The 19031-nt window shown below is 35.8% G+C and overlaps 1 protein-coding gene across 2 annotated transcripts; it reads right to left on the bottom strand.

Annotated features, from left to right (window-relative positions):
* Window positions 1-7756: 7756 nt before the first annotated feature.
* Window positions 7757-17558, bottom strand: LOC105038400 (cleavage stimulating factor 64). 2 transcript variants are annotated; one of them, XM_010914200.4, is made up of 11 exons: window positions 17427-17558; window positions 17186-17321; window positions 16840-16918; window positions 14012-14186; window positions 13080-13107; window positions 12725-12963; window positions 12556-12633; window positions 11947-11982; window positions 11362-11847; window positions 10635-10988; window positions 7757-8158 (listed from the first exon to the last, which is right to left on the bottom strand). In XM_010914200.4, exons 2-11 carry the CDS (start codon window positions 17223-17225, stop codon window positions 8030-8032), a joined length of 1644 nt encoding a protein of 547 aa, XP_010912502.1. In that variant the 5' UTR covers window positions 17226-17321; window positions 17427-17558; the 3' UTR covers window positions 7757-8029. The 2 variants fall into 2 exon arrangements, with proteins under 2 accessions (XP_010912502.1, XP_019703905.1); XM_019848346.3 differs by having other exon boundaries at window positions 17186-17455.
* Window positions 17559-19031: the final 1473 nt, after the last annotated feature.

Here is a 19031-nt window from a genome sequence, read left to right as displayed (position 1 = left end):
ATTTAAAAAAATAATAAAAATTTTGATTGTAAAAAAATATTATGAATAACTTACACAAAATCAAGAATAATAAATGATCAAATTGGAAGCATGTTGGATACTATCCTAAAGTGATTTCCGACCCTCATATGAGATCAGATTTGAGAACTCCATCTCAAGATACAATCGATAACCTCTCCTACGAGGATGACCATGGAGAAAATGATAGAACTTCAATCTAGTAGATGAATGATCAAAGAAACAGATAACGAAAAGGATTAGAAGAAAATTTAGAATAGAGAAAGATTTTAGATTAGAAGGAAGAGACTATTTTTCTTGTACACTTATGTCACGCTCCAAATCCAGAACATAACACGGCCATGCTACCGAGAGATGGAGCCCACGATAATACGAAGCCAATCCATCATAATCATCTAAAATCCGTCAAATAAAAATATTCAATTCTATTATTCATTAAATAATCGAACCAATATTGGTTCAGAGCATCTAAATCCAAAAGCAAGTACTAATCCGAATTTCAACATTCATAAATAACTACAAATCCATGATTATAAAATAAATTAAACTTCTGTTGCTAAATTTTTTAGCTTGCTATGCCGATCTTCAAGCTTGGATTCCTTTTGTCGATCCTAACCTTATTTCTCTGTTCAAACAAAAAGAAAACAAAAAGAATATGAGCTACACTAGCCCAGTAAGTAGAACTTACGCTTCCTTATCGGATCAAACATAAGTTTTTCATGATAATGCAATATTTAGAAAATAACAGATAATACAAAATAAAGCATTTCATAGAGCATATAACAAGACAAGTTATAAATTCATCATGCATGCATAAATCATGTATATTTCACAATTATGAATCGTAAATCATTTTCATCATGTATTCATTTCATGTTTCAAAATATTGCTCACAGATATTCATGCTAAGGTCACTATTATACCCATGACAGGGCCATGTTTCTTAATCGACAGAGTTCTTAATTCATGTGCCAACTTTATACCCGCTGGTAGGGCCATGTTTCATGTGGATGCTAGCTCCGGATGTCGACATTCCCGAAGGAATTCATTCATAGCCATCTGAGAGCCTTTGAAATCATTATATCTTTTTCTTAAAGCATACAAATACATAGATGGAAAAACAATGAAATTCATGCTTCATAATCATGCTATTTTCATAAGACATTCATGAAATCAATGCTCATAATAAAACATGCTTTTTCATATCACATATGCCGATCCTTATTTTATAAAAAATTATGATTTCATCAATAGCAATTCTTTACATAAAAAACATGATCATTTAAAAATAAATAAGGAGCATAAGATCCACTTACCTCGTTCATCTTAGATCTTCAGACTTCGTTAGAAGAATCAGCTAATCCTATTTAAAATATCAAATCATCATCAATTTCTATTCCATGAATATAATAAGATTAAATCATAAGAAAAGAGGACTGTTGACCGGATGTGTCGGACCATCCAGATACCAGAGTAATTCAGGATCTCTGATCTGAGGGTCAGATTTAAGTGACTTGATCAAGAAATCGTGAAGCACAAATTGAATTAAGGTCAAGATCAATTAATAGGGTTCTTTAATAATGAATTTGAAAGATCTTTGATATGATCAAATGAGGTTGACATACAGCACGGATATCAAAGCAACTTTGGATCATCTTGTTAAAGTCAATATGAGCCCCTAAAAGATGAAGGCATGACTCGGTACAAGATTCATAGTCCTTCTTAGAGAGAAAAATAAATTATGAGAGAGAAAGTAGAGAGAGAAAGTGAGAGAGAATCTTCGTATCCTTTAAAAGTGGCAATCATGATTGAGATCATCAGAAGTTATATCAGGATGATTTAATATGAATTAACCATGGTCGATGTTATCAATTTCGAATATGGATCGGATCAGGATCCAATCTACTGTACGAATTTCGGAGCAGTCTCAGATCATCATATTTTTATCTCAAGTTTATCCTAGAATCTGTGATGCAATCAGAGAGAGAGAGTGACTCGAGAAAGACAAAATCTATAAAAAGAGATAAAAGGTCTAAAGAGAGAAAATAGAAAGAAAATCTAGAGAGAGAAAATGTAGAGAGAAGGTAGAGAGAGAAAGTCCAATTTTAGAGAGAGAAAGACTTAAGAAAGAGAGATGAGAGAAACTTTCTCTCACATATATTTATTATTATTATTATTATTATATATTTTTTTCCTTTTTCTTTTTTTTTCCTTTTTCTTTTCTTTTTCTTTTTCTTTTTTTCTTTCTTTTTCTTTTCTTTTCCTTTTTTTTTTTTTTTCTTTTCTTTTTCCCGTGGCCTTCTTTGGCTGAAACAGGGGACCTAGAGGTCCCCGTGCCTTGACCTGCCGATCACAGCCATTCCCCGCCCGATGGTGGCCGACGGCAAGAGGCGACCCTCCCGTGCTCGGAGGCCGAAGCCGGCGGTCGGCGGTGACCGTCGGTGCCATAAAAAATTGAAAAAAGGAAGAGAAGAATAGGGCTTTCTTCTGCGATGAAATCCGATGGCTCCTGTTGTCGCTGGCGGTCGTGTCCACAGGCATGGAAAAGAAGGGAGAGAAGAGAGGAAGAGGAGGAAGGACCTACCACGGCCTCCGATGACCCCCACCGGCGTGAAATCACGGCGAGCGCGAGTCAAGGGGCCGCGGCTTCAATCGAAAAAATCGGAGAAGAACTCCGACAATCATCGGTGATTGATGGGTCTACTCTTAGAGGAGAGGAGGGGGGTTCTTATAGAGCTCATCCTAGGGTCTTCTAATGGCCCTAGGACTTCGATTCCTGATCGGAATCGGAGAAGGAGAAGACTCCGATCGGGAGTCTTCCTCCCTATTTTTTTTTTCTTTTTTTTTTGGGCTTAGTGGGCTTTTGGCCCATCGGGCCAGGTTATCACAACTTAACCCTTCACCACATGCTCAATTTATAGATTTAAGGACTAGCCGTTTGGGCTTCTAATGCAGCATTAAAATATATTAAATATGTATTAACAGATATAAAAGTATTGATTGGTCTAATAGATAGAAAACCAATGAACAAAATATTAATCATTAAAATATGATATTTATTAAGAAAAATGATAATAATCATTTTTAAAAAAATGTGGGACTAAACAAAACAAAAACTTTGGATTTTGGCTGGAATTGGTTTGAGAAAATTTTGAGTTTTCAATTTCCTCCAGAACTCAAACAATCTCCCTCAAAACTCAAAATTTTTGAAATAATTAAAATTTAAAAAATTAATAATATGAAATAATTTTCTATTAGGTATATATACTATGCAATAGGTGAAATATTTTTTATGACTTAACTTTACTTAATATTAATAATATCTACTTGAAGAAAGTGAAGTGAAACATATCTTGAATTATGTTTCTTTAATTCAGGATTCTACTATTATACATATAATACAGAAGCTTATTTTACAAATTTGCACATTAGTGGCCGTGTGTAAGTATCTTAACTATTTCATTAGAGTTTTTAAAGATTGTCTGTTTCTAACCATGATCAAATATGGATACTCTCACATAGGTGAGCATCTTTAGGGATGTGTGTAGTGTCTTATTTTGAAGCATATCTTTTGGATCTCATTTAGAGATAAACTCTTTCGGACCACTATATAAGAGCATTAATCACTATAGGAATCGGTTGGAATCTATAATTCCTATATTAGATAAATCACATGTACTCTCTAATCAACTAATCGGCTTGTTATTACCACATTAAATCTCTTTTAAGGGATCTTCTATGAAAAAGATTATATTTCTACTGTTGAAAAATCCTTTATAGACTAATCTCCATCCTCTTCGATGATTTTAGGACCTTAATCCTGTTTAAATATTTTATAAAGCAGACCGATGAGCATTTATATTATTTATACTTAACCTTAAGCGAGCGAGCAATATCTAGTTATATGTATTCGTAACGTCAAGAATGCATATGCTTTCATAATACATGGGTGTCCACGTATCTAAACATGTAAAATTTGATTAGTTTGCCAGGTAACCATCAAAGTTGACATGTCAAATGTGCTGATCATTATAATAGTCACTGCTGCATGATTGCTTCTCTTAGTAAAAATATGGAATAAATGAAGGCTTCAAGGCAAGAAGGTAAAACATTATTTCAGTGGTTGCTCCAGCTTATTTCTAGTTTCAAAAGATTATATCAGACCAAATATGCAATTAGCATGTGTAAAACCTAGAAATAAATAGTTTATTAATTAGGTAAGCTGTAACGATGATGTGAGTCCTCATGGCAAACCTTGAAGAGAACGTTCTTTATAATTTTAATACTCTTGTCATCCAAGTTGTATTAGAAACTGCAAATCAAAGACATAATAGTATGATTGATGTCGATAGTAACAGAATCTGGTAAAGAATGGGAACATTCGGTGAAGGATGAAATCACAGGTGTGTCTACAAATATTGTGATTTTACGGGGTTGAAACGATCAAACCTAGTAAAATGTGATCCACATACACACGCACATTAACAGAGAAAATAAATCATAATTTAGGGTCTAATAATTGCTAAATCTTTCGATAAAACTAATAAAATGGTTAAATATAGCTTGTGTATTCTTGCATTTGGTTGCTCCTTGGTTTCCATGTAAATATCACCGAGGATTGAAAAATCAGGGCATGGATAGTTGAAGCAGAATTTTGTTCTCATTTTAGTATAATATTAATTTGTTCACTAATCAACCAAAATTCAAATAGAATACATCATACAGAAGAATGTTTAAGCATCTAATTGGAGGTAATTGACATCGACCAGATAAACTACAAGTATGCGCAAGAATTTCCATTTTCCAACCAGAAACAAATAGAAGAGATTAAAACATGATGTGTCTGCCATATTGGCATTTAGATATGTGCATGTTATACGGTGTCAATATTTGGCATAAAATGGCATTGCAGCCTGCCAAGCATTGGCATGCAGCCGGCACCATCCCAATGCGTTAGATATTCAGAACAACAATGATAGCTCTTCCTTGCAATGCTCAGTAGATCAATTTCCATCTGATTTTTCCCACCAAACAAGCTTATCTCTGACAAACATATATGAAATCCTACATAAAATTCATACAAATTTCTATATTTACACTTCATGTTTCTAGGTAAAAATCTTTTAAGTTACCACCATTTGGAAAAGAAGCATATATCAAGATGGTTTGCTCTGACGATAAAACACATACAAGAGATACCAAAGCAACGATACATGTAAAAATAAAGTGCAGATAATCAGACCCAAGTCCCATGCCATAAAACAATATATAAACTGAATGTATCTTTCTCAGCAAATACATGGGCAAACGCTTGTCACCAGGAATCACGTCCGAAATGGTCCGATGCAGGACAAACTCTGATGCACTGATTAAAACTATCTTCGCATGCAAAGCATAAAATCTTATTTAAAATCTTATTTTTTTTTTTCATCTAACAATGAAAAGATGATTAGTCAAATAATTGTAAATGCATCAAGACAGCAATATCGCATGACCTACTTGCAGCTTTTGGGACTGTCATATTAGTTCACAAGAACAACCATATGACCATCAGCATATTAATCTTTAAAAAATTATTGGATTTTGCCTCCTTTGCAAGTAAAATCCTACCAGCAGCAAAACAGAATTTCCTAGAGGTAGAGAACAGGTTGTCTATCTATATAAAACAAGGCATAAGGTGCAACATATTAATATATAGTAAGTGCTTAGCTATAATAGCAGCGTTAGGAGGGTAGCACCATCACGGACTGTGGGGCTCCTCCTGTTCGTACATCAGTCTATGAAAATATACAAACATGCTTGAGGTGCTTTTTGAAAGGCAAAATCATGAATCCCTGAGGCCCATACAGCCTCCAAACTGCAGACCGTAAGTTAGGGTGTATAATATCTTACGTGCCAGGCCATGAGTTCTTAGGTACAACAGTTGAAACGGAGCTTAAAATTCCAAATGTGATTTAGGAAAACTAATAACAATTTTGATTGTAAAAAAATATTGTAAATAACTTATAGAAAATCAAGAATAATAAATAATCAAATTGGAAGCATGCTGGATACTGTCCTAAGATGATTTTCGATCTTCGTACAGAATCAGATTCGAGAACTCTATCCCAAGATACAATCGATAACCTCTCCTATGAGCACGACTGTGGAGAGGATGACAGATTTTCAACTCAGCAGATGAATGTTCAAAGAAACGGATTACAAAACTTAGAAGAGGATTGGAAGAAAAAAATTTAGATTAGAGGAAGATCTTAGATTAGAAGGGAGAGAGTATTTTCTGGCATGCTCAATCCCTCCACCACATGCCCAATTTGTAGGTCCAAAGATTAGCTGTTTGGACTTCTAATGCAGTACTAAAATATATTAAACACATATTAATGGGTATAAAAGTATTGATTGGTCTAATGGGTAGAAAACCAACAAATAAAATATTAATTATTAAAATATAGTATTTATTAAGAAAAATGATAATAAATTTTTAAAAAGAAAAAATAAAATGTGAGATTAAACAAAATAAAAAGTTTAGATTTTGATTAAAAAATTTGAGTTTTCAATTTTCTTCAAAACTCAAGGATAGTGACAATAACGATAATAATGTCGATGAAAATAATAGCAGCACCAATAATGGTCAACATTATGGTGGCGATGGCAACATGTGTGAAGGCAATATGGGAATGATGGAGACAATAATGATGGTTTAAATAACGACTTTCTTATTTTTATTTTTTAAAATAATAAAAATTTAAAAAAATTATATATTTTTAAAGTTTTATTTATATAATTTTTTTAGTATTTTTTATTCACAACAATTTCAAATCACATCCATTCATTTAGTGGACAATACAAAGATTCCCCCCGTCTCCTTCCACCATTCCCGAGTTCAGGTTAATCTTTGGCGCGAGAGCATGATTGACCTATTTCTTTGTTCGCGACGCCAACCGTTGGATCGCACGTCACAGAGATCGCAAAGCACTCCAGCCCCCTTTCATCCGCTTACAGACCGTGAAGCAGTCATCGTTCTTTCGCGCCAAAGATACAAGCAAACAACCCGAACCCATCCCCGCCATTGCCTCCCAAGAGCAGGCAGTAGGTCTAATTATTATTACTTGGACCCATCCCACCGTGCACATACTCCAAGATTTGAATTCCGGATTCTGCTTCCTATCTTTTGTCACGTTGCGTCAGGTTTTCAGAGAACTTGCACGCCCAGTTTCATTCTTTGTTCGATTTATTGTTTTAAAATTGGATGCTGTAGCAGCCACTGCCTGAAACAATGATGTCAAGTATGAGATGCTCAATATGCCGGATGAAAGCCCGCTACAGTTGTCACCATGCTATGGGTTCAAAGTGCAGGCCACTACATTATAACTTCATTATTTACATTTAAAATAAATAATTCTAAACATAAATTAAACAAGGTAACAAGAAAAGGCATGGACAATGTTACTAGACAAACTGAACCATGTCAGGCAAACTGCAGTTGTCCAGAATTTACTAGACAATGTTACTTCTAACATGAACCATGTGGATGCTGAAGAGGCATCAGAACTCCCAAAACCAATTACAATTACATGAGAGACAACATAGTTAAGCAGAGCTTCTCATAGATAGGATCAAAGCAGTGATATACCATTAGGGAAAATCTGTAGGTTCAATCTTCTTCCATCTTATATTCCTTTGCATTAATTGCTGGAGACAAGAAAAGGGTTATGTGTGCACAAATGCAAACTTAAAACAATAGATAGAAGAGAGCTCCATGCTTTTTATTTGAAGACGATGAATTATACTCTAATGTTACATGGAAGCAAGGAAGCCAGCCTTGCATTCCGCAACTAAGATGACGATGGACTGTTATGCTTCTTTCATCACATCTACACATCAAAGAATGCAGGCACAAATATATTGAACAGGTGACAAATAAAATGATCTGGGATCCCCCTTTATGCATTATGTCCGTGTGTCCTCCCCATTGCTTGGGGTAGGGCATCGAGAAACCCAGTACAGAGTTATGCTACTTGCTTGATAACATCTGTTGGAGTTGAAGTACTTGCTGCTGCTGCTCTACAGGTAATGAACTTAACTGCTCAGGTGTTAGACTCAGTACTTGCTGCAGAAGAGCTGACTCCATTTCAGATGTAAGCTGCACCCAGAAGAGAAATCAAGGGGAATATTAACATAACCAATTGCATATGACATATAACAGCCAAGGATGCACAAGAAATGAATAAAGAAATAGCCAAGAAGATCAAGATAAATCTACGGTATGTGGAGACCCAACACAAGCGACTCCAGGTGAATATCAATGTATAGATGCAACTAAACCACATTTATACAGTGGCCACAATGAATTAGAGTTAATTCTGAAAAAACAAGCAGAAAAAAAAAAAAACCGAAGTACGAAGATAGCAGAAGACTGAATCAAAACTAAATGGATGAGCCCGTGGCCATGCACGATCAGGTTTGAGTGCAGAGTAACCTGAAGGCTTAAGACTCTAACCCAGATCCTCATTTTATAACAGAAGTTTGCATATTAATCTACTAATGAAGTGGATACCCACAACTCATACTCCTAAGAAAGATGAAAACATAAAACAAGAATAATGCTAAAACGAGACCCATTTCATATTCCCAGATTTTCCCACAAAAAGTTTCTCACAAGGAGAGATAATTCTGTTAATCTCAATTTAACTAGTGAAGACAAGTATGAATCCTAGTAACTTGTGGAGGCGCCCACTGTTCTCTCTTCAACACTCCATTTTAAATCTGTCAGAGGTAAAATAGCCATCAGTAAGCATTTTCTCAGAGATACAACTTTTAATTCATTCAGCAAAATCCTCGGGCAGCCCTCATTGTTTAAGATACACATCATGACATTACCCACATGAATAAAAGCACCAGTACATTTCTTCCAATCACTCTGAACATAATAATGTTGTCACATCTAGCTGCCTGGTAATTTAAATAATTCATCCAAGTTCCTAGGCAGACTCTGCACCCAAGCACAACTCCACTGTTAAGCCTTGCATCCTCCGATGGGCACCAGAGTTTAGCCTTGTATCTCCTCTTGTGTCTCTATGGGGACATCAAAGGTCACCAAAGCAAACTACGCAGGGAAAAGAGCAGACAACATTTTCAAACAAATGGGTTTCCATCGCCTTGGAATCACTAATTGCCTTCACAACCTATCTGGTCATTCCCAACCTCAAGAATTTATGCCACAATCAGCTCATCCCCAGAAAGTGAGATCTTTTCCATAACCACCATAGCTTTGACAAATGAGGATCTTAAAATAACTTCAATGTGATGAAATGAAATAAAATCCTGAATTCACTTCTCCATCATCTTCGATTATAGTAGTTTAAAGAAGGCAAATTTATCATAGGCCTCCTTCACAATGATGTTAACTAGTAACTGTATATCTTGGTTAGAGCTTTAGCCTTATTGGTGGAGCTCAAAAAAGCAATGAACCTGTTTAACTAGGCCCATGCTGGTTCCTTGACCACTGCAGCCAATGATGACCCCAACCAGTCCTTGCTTGAGATACAAGTTATCTTGTTTAGTTAAGATTTAGATCTTGCATGAAATCTGTGGATTAGGAATCTTTTATCAATCTTTATCTATCAGAATCTGGAGAATTTTAATATTACTGTTAAGTTCCCAAAAGGACTCAATTGAAAAACAACTGCTGGCCTATCAATCCAAAATCCAAATTAGAAATGATTTCTGCCGGCTGTATTTGTATTTCTTATTTCTAATTTTCCAGGGTCATGATTGGAAAGGACAGGGACCGGTTAAGTCTGTTTAAGGCTATAAGTTGCCTCCTGCATAAGCAGATTAATGACATTGTACTCTGGAATTAATATTGAAAGAAAAGGCAGCAGACCTCCTTCCTTCTCTCCTCTCTTCTTCTCATCTACTTTCTTCCTCTCTTATTCTCTCCTATTTCCCTTACCCTTCTATTTTTTTTATTTCCTGCTGTTAGACAGCATGTTTCAAGATGAGTTTCAGATCAATTGTTAAAATCTTTTTTGCTATTTTCCCAACAGGGGTAGAAAACAGCCATAAAAGTCTGGATGAAATCAGATCTGAGCCCTAATCTGCAGTTCTCTAGCCCAAATTTCAAGTGAGGCTACATCCGATGGTATCAGAGCAAATCTGATCCTTCAAAATTTCTCCAGATCTAAGCCTCCTTGCTTTCTTTTCCTTTCCTAGTCTATCTACAGCATGACATTGAAACTTGAGAGGTAGGAAATAGCACCATTGCTAGTGTTTTGCATCTTCTTCTCGACATGAAGAGAAGCTCGCAGATTTTAAGCAAGCTGTGGAGAAGAAACATAAGAAGTTCTTGGTGTTATTGAGGTACACAGTCTATGTGAAAGTAAAAGCCCATAGCCTATGTGAAGGTGAAAGCCATTGGAACAGTCAACCAAAGTTTATCCTGATGAAGGATCTGACCATTGGATAAAAAATTGGACCTTATCCAATTGCAGTGGTCGAGATTCAATTCTTCAATGATCCGGTCTTTACTAAGTTTCCTGATCAAGCATTGTGTGTGCACTGTGTGGTGTGACAACAGAAAGCCAAACACTTTGATATAATATCCATGAGTAAAATACCTGAGGCATCTGTTTCTCTGAATGTTGCACCCCATCAAAACCTGTCATTTGACTCACAGATACTGATCCAGTGCCGATTGTTTGACCTGAAATAGGTCTATTGGAAGAAGAATGGCCATTCATCAACTGGGGAGCACCACTTCCATCTTCCAATCTATGTATTTTTGAAGGACGACTCATCAGTTCCGATGCATCACCTGCCATTCTTGTTTGCTCCACCAAACCTACTCCTAAATTTTGTGTACTAGCTTTGGATGCCCAAGTTGGATCGTGGCTAACAGAAGCAGATGTTCCAGCTTCCTTTGAAAGCATCTCCAGTCCACCCAGTGGTAATTGGTAATTTGATGAGCTGATCTGTTATACAACTAGAGTTCAGCAAATGGAAAGAAAAATTGGATACAATTACTAAAATATATTTATAAAGACCCAATATGTAAACATACAGGAGCCATGAAAAATTTTAAAGTATGCGAATGCTCGGGAAATAAAGTTCTTAAAATTGAAACAAATCCACAACCATACAGTAACATAAAAGAAAATGGCACTTGCAATATTTTGCTCCATTGCTGTGAAAAATGAAATTCAGGACCAAAACTCAGATCTTAGACCACAGACAGAAAATACTTATTTGATTTTCACAGTCTATTTCCCATCATTATATTTTAATCATTGAATTCTGCATACGGTAGATATAGTTAGTTAGGCATTTAACAGTGAAAAAACTTGCCCGAGATACTGAAGGATGGAGCAAAAGTGATTGCTGGAGGCTTGTGTTTGGGATGGCCAGCAGAGGACGTTGCGCCAAAGATGCAGCTCCAGTTGGTCTAGCATGATGCTGCTGAAGTGGGGGGTGAATTTGTGGTATCAGGCCTTTTGATGCCGGTACAGGAGGATTTGGCTGAATAGAAGGGCCACCAAGAGGCTGAGGCTGTATTGATGATGTTTCAGTAGCTCCATGTTTGCCTGGTATTTTTCCCTGGAGAACTTGGGCATGGGGCAGAGGGCGCTGATGTGGAGGGTGAACAGGCACACTGGGCAGCAGAAGTGCAGATTGCTGTAAATCTGTTGTGTTTTGTGGAACATTGGGCATCTGACTTTCAGATCGCCTCGACAACATTCCAATCAAAGCATCCTTTTGCGAAGATGCTTGGCCAAGATGAGATGAAGGTTGGGGGGCCAAAATTGATGATGGCAGACTGCTTGTCATTTGCATCTGCAGTTCAAAAATTACAACCAGCATTTGACATTATACAAACTCAGTATCATTCTACCAGATAAACCAGTACATCCTTCTGAGGTTAATGAGACAGACCATTTGTGGTGTCACCATGCCAAGCATTATCAGTGCCTGTAATATAGACATAGCACAAAGTTCCAAATTTTCAGTTTATCAAATATAAGTAACAAGTAAATACTAAGTAAAATGACAAATCAATACCGAAGCATGGGGATGGAAGCAAGAGAAAAATCTAAGGTAAATTTGAACCACATAAACAAGTTGCAGATAATGCTGAGATCAATAAAATGTGCATATTATTAAGGTGGCAACTGATGTTCGTAGGGAATGAAGATATGATTTAGACCTGAAACTTTTCCTGTGTTAACTAAGATAAGGGAAAAATGTATAAGATGATTATTCACATAAAGTGAGATCATCATAATGAAGCACCTTTTGTCCTGAGCATTTGCTAAATTCCTGCCATAACTGGTCAGCATGATTCACTATAAATTGATTCAAATGAAAAGCAAATTTCAAGATATGTGAAAAGCATGTTTATTCATTAATCAGACAAAATAGCCTTGTGTTGATATGATGATCCTCACTTAACTTTGTATACCATCTTTGGGCACATAGCTCACTGTCATAAATAAAAAAAGAAAAAAAATCTGGTCTATGAAGTTGAATGAGTGAAATAGCAACCTGAAAGAGAGCCTTTGGCAGCTGTGGATTCCCTTGCAATAGTTGTCGAGCCAGTGGCTTGTTTTGAGTAGCCAGAGCCTATAATCAAACTAATACCAGGATCTTATGGTTTGCATACATGAGAGGGAGAACGATGACAAAGAAAAGGTGAGCGCACAGAAAAAATGACCTTTATCTCAGATATAATTTCGTTCAATTGGTGTCTAGACATCCCAGCTAGATAACAAGTCAAGGCATCATTTCCCATTCCAGACTGGCTTTGTAAACCATGTTGGATGCCAGAAGTCTGAGCCCCACCTAGAGCTCCAGCCATGAGAGATGAAGCAGTTGCAGCTAATGGCAGACCAATAGGTTGATGAAGAGTTGAATCCCCAAGGATAGAGGGTCCACCTGATTGCCTCTGAGCATCTGCAGATTTTCATTAAGAGCGTTACCAAAGAACCTGGTCCATGCAACAATGAAGTCTCAAAAAAACAGAAATGAAAGAACAAATTGAAGTGAAAAAAAGGAAGTCGAACAGATACTTGATGTCAACCCTGGTCCACCACGACCCTGCAACAAAAGTTATCAACTTAGAATTTCCTCATCAAGTATCATATAATGGTGTACTTTTCCAACTGTACTTTTCATCCACTAAATGATAATAAAGTACCACTTGCAATTCTATCTAGACTGATAGAAACATATAGTTGCACTGCAATTGCAGCGAAAACACCTCCTAGAATCAGTAGTTATGATAATTTGCCAGTTTGACACCAGGCCATGAAATTTAAAGAAGTATATCAAATATCTAATTAGCTGTATCATGCCCCAATTATAAAACATAAGTACAATTATCACATGCATTTTTTCTTAAAAGATCAGGATTCAATACAATAACAAAACTTCTAACTTGCATCACTTGTTCCTTTCTCATGTCAGTGTCTGCCTTTGTCAACTTCCAAAGGGACCTTTATTTGATTAGAGTAGGGTGGCAAGAAAGTGAAAAAGCATATCCCCTGTCATAGTCACGAGGATCTTTATGGTCGGTCGTGACTGCTGTCATCATCCATGATGGTTGAAACTTCTGGGAAAAAACTTCAAATTGGGAGAGTAATCCTCCCAGTGAATTAACTGTACCCCAAACTGACATAGCTGAACAAGTAGAATATGCCCTATTGGTAAAAGAAAACCATTGCATTTCATTACGCTGGAGATAAATAAACTAATGTGATGTAAGTCCTATGAGAACACAGCTTGCCTTCATATAAGTTGATACAAGGTGGAAGCACTTGTTTGCCAAAAATATATCTCTAAAAAAACAACTTCCTAGGATTAGTTAAACTAACTGACAAGTATAGCAAGAATATATCAATCACAAGGTTAAAAATACATCCCCCCGTTCTAGTAGTTTACGTGATAAGGTAACTGGAGCAGAGAATTTGAATGCTTCTTTTAGTAGGTAATCATATCTGACCTGCTCTCTGTTTCTGTCAGCATTTTTATCATTTTCTGCAAAATCAACTCGTAACTGACGGCCATTTATTTCATAGCCCTGAAGATTGCGACGAGCGCTAAGAGCTGTCTCTTCATCCTTGTACTCACAAAATCCATAACCTTTGGGCTTCCCAGTTTCTCTATCAATTACCAGCCTGCATCAAAACATTATAGATCACTATTTAACAGAGTATACAAATGAAGAATGAAAAAAGGTCCCTGAAATGTTAAACTTTCTGCTGCCACAAACTTTGCACTGTCTTCTGATTGGTCACTTGCAATACAAATTAGAGATTAGTAAGCAGAAAGTCATGATAAACCTCAGCCAACAAATAGATAATGTGACAATACTCTCCAATCTTTCTTAAAATGAAAGTTGAGCATTGAGTTAGTTTCACAAGCCCATCTAATATGTCATAGATAGACCTCTTTTTCTTGTTTCAAAAAGAAACAGGAGTAAAGAGTTCAACATTCAAAGGTTGTGAGCTGATAAAAAGAAAGTCTGGCTACATAACACATTATTGTCATGAATATGTACTCTAAAAGCAAAAGGAAAAGGCATAAATCATGGTTAACGATAAGGTGGTCAATTCCAAAGGGCAAGCCATGACATCCTTATAGACCAAGTATTGAAGGGAACTAGAAATCAAGATTGCATTGAATAAAACGTGATATCATTTGGCATATTGTCAATATAGGTGTAATAGAATTATTAGGAGAACCTAAATGGACAACCATATAAAGGTGGTGGAATTATGAGTGGTGATAGGAAATTAAGGAAAAGAGGAATATTAGCAAATTGCAAAAAGCAAGTAATTTCGAATAACTTGACAGTTATATAAATCTATAAGGAATACAGAAAAACTAGGAAGTTTGCTAAAATGTGTAGCTTAAGAAAAGCTATATGATTGAGCTCAAAATATAAGTACATCTAATTGTAGGTTTCAGAAGTACACTAGGATGAGTAAGAACAAAATAAGTCAAGGACTCTATTAAAGAAAGTTATCATAAGAAACACAATTAACAAGTGGGTGGGCACACCACAATTCAATTTTAGTGAAATAAGAGTACATATATCTTTGCAAAGCAAACAAAGTGGCAATGTAGTCAAAAAAATTTATATCACTTAAGATATGGAACATCATAGGAGAAACTAGGTTGACTTTATTTAAGAAACTTATTCAACAACATCCAGAAGAGGTCAAATATAAAGGTAATCATGTATTAGTGCATCAACTATCTTAAAAGCTGGAATTTTGAGCCAGGATATTAAATGAGGAGGATGGTGAAAAAAAGGCTAAGAAAAAAAATACTAAATTTTGAAGAGCCAATTTTTCTTCAAGCCATAATAAATGTTGTCATCTTGTTAAGGCAATTGATGGAGGTATTCAAGAAGAAGAAAAGTGGTCAAATGATCGGTGTCGATTTTTAAAGAACATTATAAAATATCCCTAGAAATAACTTGGTAGGCACTGTGGGAGACATAAAGCTTCAAGGGTAGTTTAAAATTATCAAGAAGGTGTATGAAGGAGTGCTTACAAGGATCACAAATAGTTGTGGTTAAATTAGTGATTTTCAGTCATGCTGACCCTACAACAAGGCATGGAACTAAGCTTGTATCTCTTTACATGTTCAATAGCTCAGCAAATTATTGATACTCAGGAGAACCATACTTTATATTATTTACAAATGATGTTAAACTATTTCAGGAGACAAGGTAAATTTGGAAATGTTCCTATGGTCAGAATACATTAAGGTAAAAACTGAGAATACAGCAGAGAAACAAGTGGAACATTGCAAAAAAAGATGGGATTGGAAGTAGACAGATTGATCTTCTAAAGTAGTAAGCCCGAGAAACATGTTCCATCTATATACTCCAATCCATGCATATTGACACTAAAGTTGGGCTCCATGTACTTGTTTAACCATAAGACTCATTTTCAGTGTATGTAAGATTAATAAGGTCCTAGTGTCTTTATAGCCAGATATAAGGGAAGGATATGACATTTAGAAGATCACGTTAAACTCGGAATTCAAAATTCATAGTGGGTTTTCAGCTCTTGAGCTTAATAAGTAGCAACTTACTTTCATGACAAGAAATTTGTTCCTTCACTTCCATACGAAGTTGTCATTTGTTATACAAAAGTTACAGTTAGTCCAGACTTCCCTAATTTGCCTATCTACATAACCTTTCTTGTTAATAGAGGGAACTGTTCATGCTTTCAGCAAAAACAGTCTCCAAGGAATAATAGAAAACAAAGATGGATTAGTAAAATCTTACTAAAAGATCCTCACAAACCTTAGGTTATCTGGGAGAGCAATCCGACTAATCTAAGCATAGCTGATAGGCTGTTCACATTATTGGTAATCATGTAATGAAAGGCATGCTTTTCTCAATGAAGGACCAAAAAAAAAAAGTGAATGCAAGAAAATGATCAGTTCATAACCTACAGCTCCAGTGCAGGCCATGAAAGAACACGAAAAACCATGATATATAATACAAGAGAACAATACAATTGTCCAGTAGTTTAACAAAGGAACCAATTTTCAGAAATTCAGATGAGCAATTACATCGAACATTGGGCGATCCTTTCTAGATAAGCAATAGGATTTTCACTGCCTCAGCGCAGCGACTTGAAGAGCAACTGGTTTCAAACTTCTGGTTTTAACTACAACCCATTGGTTCTAGAGATCCAACAAAAGGACCGTCACACAAACAAAAAAAAAAAAAAAAAAAAAGGAAAAAGAAAAGGTTTTCGTTTTGATCTCCAAGACATCAAAGTTCTAGGTTTTTAAGAGGCGGCTGACCTGAAGGACACCACGGGGCCAACCTCCTCACATATCCGAATCAGCTGCTCCTCCGTAGCATCATAAGGTATGTTCCCAACTGCCACAAATCCCAAATAAATGTCAAATGTAGTCTCGAGACTTCCAGAACCGAGATTATAAGCAACGAGAAGATAAAAGATCGAGAAAAAAATCGAATCTTTCTCGATGTATCCATAAAAAACGAACAAAGAACCACCAAGAAGGACATAAGACTCCAAGAACCGAGACCGGACCGGGAGAAAAGCAACAGAAACGCAGAAAAAAAAGGGACTTTTCTTGGTGTAGTTAGGGAAAAGGTTGGAAGCAGTGGTTCTTGATCACTGACCGAAGACGCATCGGTGCTGAGAGCTGGCGGAGGCGGCCATGTCATTGCCGGGGGTCAGCCGTCTTCCGCCGGGCTCCGCCGTCGCTCCTGGCCCCCCTCCAAGAGTCGTTTGCGGCGCGGCCGCAATCCATCGGATCTATATACGGAAAGAAATAAATCCAAAAAGGTCAGCTCAAGACATCGAATCTTGGGGGTTTTAATACGCGCGTAGATTGAGATCTAGGGGGGTTGGAGGGGCGACCAGGAGCTCTTTCTTTGGCGCACAAGAGAGAGGGGATCAAAGAGGCGGCTGACAGTACACTGACTTTTGATAATTGGAGACAAGGGATCTAATTTCATTGGATTGCAAAGTTATGAATCTATTTGATTTTATAAAAATTTCTTTATTGTGATAATTTTGATGGTTACGGTAAATCAGGTTCTCTAATTAAAAATCATTGATGCTTTTATGTACGGTGCCGTTTTTTTTTTTTAACACCATGCCAAAAGAAGTTTTATGCTACGCTGGAAAGAGAAGGAAATGGATCTTGGTTTTACGAGTTTTATTACTTTTAGCATACCTGATGTGTGAAATAAAATATTAAAAATTTTTTATATAGGGATCTCGTAAAATATTTGATCTTTCTTTCAAGATACATGATCTGGTTGAAAATATGGTAAAAGAGGTCCTTTTCTAGCCTTGGCGTCATATTGAAATTCCCATCGAATAAAGTATGGATGGTTGATAATCTTTTTCCTTTAATAGATATGTTGCTTGGCCTATATTTAATTTTAATTATTTATTTATTGAGTTGGCTGAAGTAATTTTGATTTGATTTTACTTAATAATTCTATATTTATATTCACCTGGCAAAAATATAATATTAGTATATTTTCATTTGGCTGAATTGGTCAATGAAGCTGTATGCACAAGATTTAAATTCTAAACTATGGGACTGGACGTAGCTTTAAGTTTTACTTAATTGAAGATTTTCTTCTAAAGAATATGATGAAATTTGACATCTACAGTATTTTTTTATATTTCTGTATAAAATACATGAAAATAGCTTATGTAGATGATCAATAATTTTCACCAATAATTACTTTTTAAAAATTTCCATAATTTCCTTACAGTTAATATTAATTTTTTATTCTGATCAAAATTTTGTTATCACGAGTTTAGGAGTTTTAGCTGAAAATTCAATGAAATATTTTTATGCATTAGGATGGACAATGATGTTCATGCATATCTCATCAAATAAGAAATCCTAGGTTGCCATAATCTTTTATGACTAAGGCCCAAACATAGTTTGATGGCATCTTTATTGCTAACAAGTAATTTCTCTATAAAATTTAAAGTTAATCTATGATATAATTAATTTATATTATGAAAAATAATAATGATAGTTACAAAGTAGAAATATGGTAAAATTACAAATGTGGTACCTAAAAGGCTTAATCTATTGAATTGAACTTCACTCTCCGACTGGTCCGGGTATTACTATAAATTGAATTATAATAAGAACTAATATGACGATCACTTCAGCTTAGAATGCAGCGGCTCTCATTTCTTTGGCATTGTGGAATAAAATATTTGCAGGACTTTGAAGTCATATTCATTCAACAGTTCAAAGTTCATCGTCTAGGTATGGCAAGCACAAAGCAATATCAGCCCCAATAGTCCAAACTTAAAAAAAATTAACCTCCACCTCAACATCTATAAATTAATAGATGCCAATCCATGAGTAGAGATGGCAATCAGATTCGAGCGGGCCACATTGGAAAATATGATAGATTAAAAATTTATCGGCTGAAATCTAATTTATTTATCAAACAGGTCGAAAATTTGGATCCAAACTTGAATATT

Source organism: Elaeis guineensis, chromosome 1 (genome assembly GCF_000442705.2).
Source record: "Elaeis guineensis isolate ETL-2024a chromosome 1, EG11, whole genome shotgun sequence".
NCBI classification, from domain to species: domain Eukaryota; kingdom Viridiplantae; phylum Streptophyta; class Magnoliopsida; order Arecales; family Arecaceae; genus Elaeis; species Elaeis guineensis.
The sequence above is the reverse complement of the archived record's forward strand: the minus strand, read 5'-3'. Positions and strand labels throughout refer to the sequence as shown.